Source organism: Branchiostoma floridae, chromosome 15 (genome assembly GCF_000003815.2).
Source record: "Branchiostoma floridae strain S238N-H82 chromosome 15, Bfl_VNyyK, whole genome shotgun sequence".
In the NCBI taxonomy this organism is placed as follows: Eukaryota; Metazoa; Chordata; class Leptocardii; order Amphioxiformes; family Branchiostomatidae; genus Branchiostoma; species Branchiostoma floridae.
Window position 1 is genome coordinate 17,594,369 of NC_049993.1, and position 9,449 is coordinate 17,603,817.

Below are 9,449 nucleotides of genomic sequence, written 5' to 3' on the forward strand. Positions count from 1 at the left end.
CCCTTGCGTCACTAATCAAGTGCGAACTAGCGGGGGTCACAATTATACGCTGCCCTTGACTGTGGGGGTTCATCTTTTTCCCAGGTTGTCTTTTGAAAATAATTCATCGAGCAAGATCAAAACACCGAATCAGCATCATCGCGGTCTTCTGAGATTGCAATAGAAAAACAGGTGCTGCAACTGGCCATGGAAGTCTTCTTTCAATCTAATCATGCTTGAACTGGCGGGGGTCATGATTATACACTAACATTGACTGTGTGGGTTCATCTTCCTCCCATCTTGTCTTTGGAAATAATTCATCGAGCAAGATCAAAACAACGCATCAACATCATCGCGGTCTTCTGAGATTGCAATAGAAAAACAGGTGCCGCAACTGGCCATGGAAGTCTTCTTTCAATCTAATCAAGCTTGAACCAGCGGGGTTCACAATTATAGGCTGAACTTGACTGTGTGGTTTCATCTTCCCCTCAGGTTGCCTTTCAGAAATAATAAACCAAGCAAGATCAAAACAGCTGAACACCATCGTCGCCTTCTGGAGGGTTCAATAGAAAAAACAGCTGCTGCAACTGCAAGTCTTCTTTCAACCCGCCGGTGCGAAGTTTTAAAGGAAGGATGGCCACGGAGGCGACCAGTATCGAATGGGACTTCCTCGACAACGACACGGCGATGTTCAACGACACGGCCGGCATGCCGCACGTCATGAGGGGGCCAAGTCCGGAGTTTCTCGCCAAAGCAGCGAAGTTCAACCTCTTCTACAACATCATGACTTACTTCATACTCGTCATAGGTGAGGACTTCTGACATTTACTATATTTTGCACTAAATATCAATTTAAGTTTTATGTACTAAAGCACGTATTAATTTTTTGTACATGCCAAATTCTATTTGTATTGCCATTGATAGCAGGCAAATAAAAGCTAGATAAGACATTTATCTTCTGTCTATCAGAAATAGGTTCACCATGAATGTCATTGTCTGTTTCAAGATTGTCAGTGAAGCATGTAATACTCCCGTTGGGGGCATTATGTATTCCAATATCACTTTGAAAAGGCTGGAGTTGTTTCAAAGACATGGTGAAATTTCTTCAAAGCATCTTGCCTTTTTTCAAAAGGTCTATCGACTTAATCAACGAAGCGGTTGTACTCCCATTTGGGAAGGATCTACACCAAGGTTACGTTGAAAAATGCTTAGACTGGTACTTTCGTGGGGGGCATTATGATCCTAAGTTTGAGAACTTTATTGAACGACAATTGTACATGGTACATACCTTTATGATATAAATAATTTGACTTTCGTAAACTACGGTAAAGCAATAATTCAGATTAAGACTCAGTATCCATAAATTGAATATTGAAAGAGGCAGATACTCCAACGTATCCCCTGACCAAAGGTGTGTTACCCACAAAATAAAGGGTAGATAAAAACTGTATAAACTGTAAAAGATCCCTGGTTTAATGATTCAAAGTTATCTCCTCATCAATTCAGCCTTAGTCTGCTATTCCTTAAATTAAGAACATGTCTAAATTATTGTACAGACTAAAAGGCATTTCTTTTTAAATATAGAGTATATCTTATCAAAAAGGTTGCACTAGGTTGCATTGTAAACATGTTACACGAATTAGTAGGTAATCAGTTTACTTGTCAAACTCGGTAGAATGTAAAACAGCATACGTGCACCTGGGTCAGGTAAACAACAGTCACATACATGTAAATCAGCAATACCACCCTCATTAGAGGAAACAATCGCAAAATGGGTGGGTTGGGTGCTGCACTCAAAATGTGAAGCTCATTTCTATAACGTCAATGAACAAAAATCTGACGCTAAACAAACTCCAACAAGATACAAACACAGAAGAGTATATTACACAAGTTTATAACGTTACCCCCTCCCCACAGAGCAAGGTGTCAATAACAAACACATTTACAAACTGTTAAAAACCGTTGTAATTTCACATTAGATGACTTTCGTAAAATACTCCTAGCTTCGCATAGCTACAGTTCAAGACAACAGGTGCAATGTCCGCTTTTAATTCAAAACTTGACTTTTTGGGTTATTTTTCAGATAATTGGGAACTTACAAGAACTTACTTACTGGTACTATATCACCTCACTAGTAATATCTGCAAATTAACCACATGGCTCAGCTAGTAAAATCATCGTCTCTCAAGTTTTAAAAGGGCTGACAAGATATAGACTTACCTTTTATGTACATACCGAGTCGAACTTGTATGCTGTCTGGAAACGACGTCATCGAGACCATAATACTCTTCTGACCCGCGGTCAAAGTTCATTCATTATCTGTACCTGATTATCATATAACGTCGCAAAAGTAAACCGTACCCCATTCTACCAGCATGTCTCCGATTAATCCTTAAGATCGGTAACGTCACGTCACGTGCATGAAAATTATGGATTCTTTACAAAACGTTTGACAGAAACACATTGCCAGCATGATATACAACGTCAGGAATTGTCTTAACTATCATAATGATAAGCCATTTTATTTGCAAGTTCATGCCCGAAGGCTTGTGGCAAGTACATGATAAAAAGTACATGTACATGATAAAACAGTAGTTATTATAGAAAGAGACCAGTGGAAATCTAGCGTTGGCTATATCTATGGACATGTTGATTTGGAGTGTATTTTAGGAGCAAATGAAGACGAAGAGTCCCACTTTTTCACAGTTTGTGTTTCTGTGTGCTTTTAAGAGAATAGTGGCTTTCTGTTAGTCCCTGAATGTAGGGAATTTTTCATTTTGACCATATCTACTTCAAAGATGTATTTTCTTCCGTGTAAACGAATCTTACTTGATGTATTTCTAGGAGTCCCCGGCAACGTGTTGTCGTTCGTGGTGATGATGGGCCCGCGGCTGAGAAAGGCGCCGTCCAGTTTGTACCTGGCCGCCCTGGCCGTGGTGGACACCATCTTCTTACTGACTTCAGTAGGGCTGCAGGTACAGTGTTTCTGATGTGTTTTTTTTTTTTCTTCTTCAGCGTGTTTGTCTTTTAAACACCGCAAATGATGATCAGATTACGATGTATTATTTTCTGACCACAAGTACAGTGACAATTGCCGTAATGACCAAAGCCGTTCTTCTTCTTCTTTCGCTTTAGGCTACCAACTTACTGGAGACTTTTGTAACCTACATACCGACTGTATGGTTTGACCCACTCACACCGGGAAGGTCCCCTATTCTTTTCGATGAGTGTGGCGGGTTCTTTTACGTGCTTGGGGTATGGCTCCCCCCAGACATGAGTGTACCTAGTACACAGGAGTTAGGCAGATGAAACTAGTTGGATTCTTACTCTACGACTCAGAGGTAGAGTTACTACCCACTTGACCGCTACGAATACTTTCTGTGTCGATTATTTGAACAGATACTTCACGACGAGGACATCATCCACGCCAGTGACGTGTACTGCAAGCTGACCAAGTTCCTGGTGCGTTCCTCCGGGTACTTGTCTGCCTGGATCACCACGGCCTTCACGGTGGAGCGGTACATCGCGGTGTGCCACCCCATGCGCAGGAGCGCGCTCTGCACGATGGACAAGACCAGGAAGGTGAGCACTCATCCTTCATTCATTCATTCGTTCGTTCGTTCATTTATTCTTTCATTCATTCACTCACTCTACTCTACTCACTCAGTCACTCACTTATAGTCTACTCACTCACTCACTCAGTCTACTCACTCAGTCTACTCACTCAGTCTACTCACTCACTCACATCCTTACTCACTCACTCACTCACTAATTCACTTATCCAGACTCATTCATTCACTCACTCACCCGCTCATGGCTCATCCACTGACTCACTCATTCACTCGCTCACTCTCAATCACTCGCCCATTCACTCCTTAACTCATCTACTTCTTCACTCACTCTTATTCACTCATAAGTGACAAAATCATTGTGTGCTTTTGATTGCTGTGACTTGTACTAGCAACAAGCTCTAGCCCCAAATGGTAACGCACAAATTAATGAGGCAGAAAATAAGGTCGGCGTCCCCCATCATGTTTGTACTTATTATTAGACTAGCCGGCTGACATATGCCTGGATAACCACATATGATCGGATCAATATAACATAATTGGATAACCAGGACGACCTTTCTGCCTGAGGTCAGAAGTGGCTTAGGCTAAATTCTACGACATGATTTCGTACTATTCAGTGGAAAATTTGGATGAGTCCAATTTTTGTGTGGGTTATTACAGTTCAACTAGCTCGAGAACGACTTCTAAGGACACAGATGAACTTTCAAGTTAAGCCTTTCATACACTCACTGCATGTATGGAGGGTGGACGGTTGTGCGGAGAAAAAGTATGCAGTGTATCATCATCTACTGGTGAAAGACTCGTCGATAGATCAATTATACTGATCTAAGAATCATGATGTAAGAAACCATCAGAGAGTGGCCACATTCTATGTGTTCTACGTACAGACTGAATTGTCTCATTAAGGGTCCTAAAGATTTGACTAGCATATTTGCTTCCTGTTACCCTCCCCCCAGGTCCTGCTGGGGATGGTTCTAGTGGTGTGCAGTGTGAGTTGCCTGGAGTTCTGGGCGCAGGTTGAGCGGGAAAACATGTGCGTGTTCCGCGACCCGCAGACATGGCTCAACATCACCATATACGACATGACGGCGGGCAGGCTCATTCCAACTGCCGCGGTGGGGGTCATCAACATAGTCATCGTCATCCGGGTTCTACAGGTGTGCGCTTTGTTCTTTTCTATTCTATTCTATTCTGTTCTATTCTATTCTACTCTATTCTATTCCATTCCTTTCCATTCTATTCCATTGGATTGGATTCGATTCTGCTCTAATTTGTTCTACTCTATTCTGTTCTGTTCTGTTCTATTCGGTATTCTATTCTATTCTATTCTATTCTATTCTATTCTATTCTACAGGTGTGTAGTTCATTCTATACTTTTCTCTTCTATTCGATATTCTATTCGGTATTCTAAACCGTATCTATACCGTATCCTCTATTCGGTTGTTGCACACAAAGCAATGGATACCCAACTAACCAGCAATGATTATGCTAGCTAGCCGTCGTGACATAGACATTAATTGCGTGCGGAAAATTGTCTGTACTTTATTTGGTTGATTTGGCATTTTGTTATATTACTTTGGTTCGCGGCCAGGGATGACCAACTAGCCAGTACCTATTTCAAAGAGCTAACAAGAATGTGACGAAGGAATTCTTCAAGAAAATGATAAAACTTATACGAACATGTTGCCTTAGCCCACCTTAAGAGTCGGTCCAGTTTTGAAAGGTCTTCTTCTTCGCTGCATTTTTACAGACACAAAAGAACCGTCAGAACTTGTCCAAGTGTGCCAAGGAGACGGAGAAGCGTCAAAACCAGATCACGGTGGTCCTGTTCACCGTGTCCACCACCTTCTTCCTCCTCACGGTCCCCCAGTCCGTCTCCGTAGTGTACGACCTCTCCTCGCACGGCGGGCTGCACGGCGGGCTCCAGGACATCGACGAAGACACCTTGTTCCGCAAGCAGGTCAGAACTTCAAAGACTCTCTGTACCCTTAGGGACTGCTGGCAGTGATTACATGTGTTCGTACAATGTGATAAAACCTGATCTAATTAGTTGAATCATTTTAGATGTGATGTAGTTTGTTTATGAGGCATATGTATCTAGTAGTAACCCGTGTACTTGTTGTAATTCGCATTCGTAATTTAGTTATAATTTGTGTTTGCATAAAAAGCCGCTGCTGTGATTGAAATTAAAAGCCTCCACGACTGCATGCAAGACTGCTTTTCTTTCGGGTCATTTATGTATTTGTGAAACGAATAGATAAACCAGTCTACTACCACAGGTCACCAACCACACCCTGGCGCTGATGTTCAAGCTCAACTTCTCCGTCAACTTCATCCTGTACTGCGTGACGGGGCGCCGCTTCAGGGAGGCCTTCCTGCGCATCTTCTGCAGGTGTGGATTCTATTCTATTCTGTTCTATTCTATTCTATTTTATTCTATTCTATTCTAGTCTACATTATTCTATTCTATTCTATTCTTTTCTATACTGTTCTATTCTATTCTATTTTATTCTATTTTATACTGTTCTATTCTATTTTATTCTATTCCATTCAAGTCTAGTCTACACTATTCTGTTCTATTCTGTTCTGTTCTGTTCTATTTTATGCTATTCCGTTCTATTGTATACTATTATTTCTATTCTATACTACACTATTCTATTTTATTCTATTAGATTTTATTCAATATTATTCTATTCTATTAATGATATTGTTTATTTATATTCTATTCTATTCTATTCCATTCTATTCTATTCTATTCTATATTTATATTCTTTTCTATTCTATTCCTCTTCAGGTGCCTGCCCGTGGAGTACCGTGGCGGGAAGAGGGAGCTGCTGTACAAGAGCAGCCGGTTCACTCAGAGCACCCGCTTCTCCAACTACTGCCACGCGGTGCAGCCTGGGTCCGCGTCCACTCCCATGGGCCTGTCGTGTATCGACCACAGCACCATCTCGCTGCACTCCCTCCATCCACACATGAACTACTCGGTCTCTAAACACTCCAATCTGAGCGTCACCACACCACTAACTCCCGCACCGCTGCCGTCAGCTGATTCTGATGCCTCGTCGGCTAAGAATGGGGGCGCCAAGTTTCAGACGTCGCGAGTGTAGAACTTTATCTCTGCTAGTATCCAATCATGGATTACCAAACAGCCCTAAACATTCATTGAGCTATGAGGGACTTGGACTTTAGTCATGCTCGTTTTTAGAAAATGAGGCTCAGCGGAAAGCTGATTCTGATGCCTGGTCGGCTAAGAATGTGGGCGGCAAGTTTCAGACGTCGTAAGTGTAGAAACTCTAGTTTCCAACTCATGGATTACCAAACAGCCCTATTTAGAAGAACTATGAGAGTCTTGTATTTGTGTCATGTAAACCTTTAGAAGATGATGCTCATCGGAAAGAATTTATCCATCAGTTAAATGTGCTCATTAAAGCCTTGGTAACATTTGTCAACCAGGGCCCGACCGAGCCGCTTTCTGGAAGGACAAGTAGGATATAAAAGACACCAAATGACACAAAATGTAAAAAGAATAGTCGTGGGTATCATGTAATCTGTATGCTTTTCGTATACATTTCTATTTTTTTAGTATAATTTTCGTCTCTTGTAAAGCCATAAATCTTGGTGTAATTTTGGAACAAGGGGGGGGGGGGGGATTTACAAAGCTATTCAGCTTTAGATCAAGACTGAGGCCCGGGCTAATAAATTCAGGCGCCCGATGCAGAAGTTTCATGTACCCTTGACAGAATCATATCATGTGTTTGTTTGTGGACATTGGCGTCTCAATGTCTTCGCTGTTGATCGGAAATCATCCACATGGCTTAATGTGACTTTCTGTGGCGTTTGTAGCTGTTATCTGTGAGTACTTAGTTCACAAAAAAACAGGTGGATATTCAGGATATTTTTCATGAATATAAAGAACAATTGAATCAATTGTATCTATGTCCATTTCTAGAAATGTATTTTTATGGGTATTGTTGTTGAAGTTATAAAGTTGTGTAGTCTCATATTATGATGCCGCATAGAATTACACTATAAATATAATTAAATAGGAGACGGGATTTGAATATCAAAAGAATATAATGATGTGACTGTTCTTTTCAATTGGATGAAAACTCACAATGTATAGTTGTACTGCGTTGGTCAGCTGGTTTGGCCGTTTTGAATAATGTGTTTGACATCGATATATCTTGAGAAGGTATTATCAAATTTGATGTGCCATAAGCGTGTGAAGTATATGTGGTTATCATATGATATTTTGATTGTATAAATGGCATTACAAAAACAACATCAGATTATATGTATGTTATATATGTGTGTGTGGCGTTTGATATTTGCTGTGCATTATTATGTAAGATTTACTTGAAATTTTAATGTCCTGTGATTTGAATGAAATTGGAATAAACAAGAAAAATTTAATAACTCTTGCTTGGTTTTGAATTGTTTTGCTTGTGTTTTTCTTGTGTTTGTGTGTGTATGTGTGTGGGGTAGTGTGTGTGTGTGTGTCTGTGGTGGTGTGTGTGTGTGTGTGTGTCTGTGGTAGTGTGTGTGTGTGTGTGTCTGTGGTAGTGTGTTTGTTTGTATGTGTCTGTGGTAGTGTGTGTTTGTGTCCGTGTTAGTGTGTATGGTCTTTAGCACACAACCACTCCATGAACTGCCAGGCCAAGTAGATCAATTCTTTTTAACAATTAAAGCCGTCTTTTGGCCCTGATATTTGATTTATGACGCTCTCAGCTATACTGACTCCGTTGTGGAAATTTACAGTTCCAAAAGTTCTTTCATTGAAGAGATTCATTAGTAACGTACACAATGCACAGAGCTGCGAGAACTAGGTCACTTCGTGAACAAAATGGACTGATAGTCATGGAAAATTTGTAGCCACGTGTTTTTCCCTTTACAAAGTAGTCACCGCTTGATAAAAAATCTATTAACAAAAGCTCTTTAATTCTACTACGTCATTCCGGACGTATTTCAGCCAACAATGGCTTCATAATCCTCCATCCCATCGGCCACAAAATGATCGGCCACTACTGGATGAGTAAGGTTTATGTAAGCTTCCCGTGGCAAAAAGATTGACATTTTAACAGCCGAAACCCCATAAAAGTACAGATTGCTCCCATGAAGCTCGCGTTAATGGCGCACTAAAAGGCCACTGCCATCAGGGGGGTCATTAAGGTCGCGACCTATGACCTGTTCTTTTCTCCACACTCAAAAGGGTCATAGAGGTCACCAAACATTTGCACTTGAATATGAGCGTTTCACTACGACTGATTGTGGCCAGGAGTAAATGTGCAAAAATTATTGGGCGCAACTCGTACACAGAGCAGCGCCAGCATTGTATTGGCAAGACATAAAAGTCTTTCAACAGGTATTTAAGTGGGTAGCATGATAATGACTATTACTATGTTATGTGTGGCACTGCCTCATGTGTGGTAATAGTAGCATTTTTCAAGTCATCATCATCATCGGCGTCCGCTCGTGGCCGATCGAGTATGAGTTCATGTCAAGCCAGCCTTTGTTAGTTCTGGCATGAAAGCCTTTGCGTGACTTTGTTTAAGGTGGATCGCAGGATGCGGCCTGGGACCCACGCACTTTGGGAATTTGCAGCCATTTTTCAAGTGGAAGTGTGCTAAATCACTTACCCTGAAGGACACGTTGAAGAGGGCGATGGGCCAGAAATGTGTGGATGTCTTCTACTTGTCACTGGGACTCTGAGCGATTTTTTGTCGCCAGAATAAGAGCTGAGCTTCATGGGTGCATTCCTGTTCTGATCCAATAACATACTCTAGCCAACGAATCTAAAACACCCCCTAGCGAGAATCGTCTTTTATGACAGAGTGAGCGGAAATGTAAGTCGTGATAACGTGCAGACCATAATTATTCATAATTACTGTCAGTTTA

At 41.3% G+C, this 9,449-nt stretch overlaps 1 protein-coding gene across 1 annotated transcript; it reads left to right on the top strand.

The window, feature by feature from the left end:
* The first annotated feature begins 237 nt into the window (after nt 1–237).
* On the top strand, nt 238–8,017 carry LOC118432109 (probable G-protein coupled receptor 139). Its single transcript, XM_035843633.1, has 7 exons — nt 238–787; nt 2,824–2,954; nt 3,379–3,561; nt 4,508–4,708; nt 5,302–5,511; nt 5,831–5,943; nt 6,346–8,017. Exons 1-7 carry the CDS (start codon nt 613–615, stop codon nt 6,659–6,661), a joined length of 1,329 nt encoding a protein of 442 aa, XP_035699526.1. The 5' UTR covers nt 238–612; the 3' UTR covers nt 6,662–8,017.
* Nucleotides 8,018–9,449: the final 1,432 nt, after the last annotated feature.

Coding starts and splice junctions, on each gene's coding strand:
- LOC118432109 (XM_035843633.1), top strand. CDS start 613: ATGGCCACGGAGGCGACCAGTATCGAATGGGACTTCCTCGACAACGAC. Junction 3,562..4,507: donor CGATGGACAAGACCAGGAAG/GTGAGCACTCAT, acceptor CCCTCCCCCCAG/GTCCTGCTGGGGATGGTTCT. Junction 5,512..5,830: donor ACACCTTGTTCCGCAAGCAG/GTCAGAACTTCA, acceptor CTACTACCACAG/GTCACCAACCACACCCTGGC.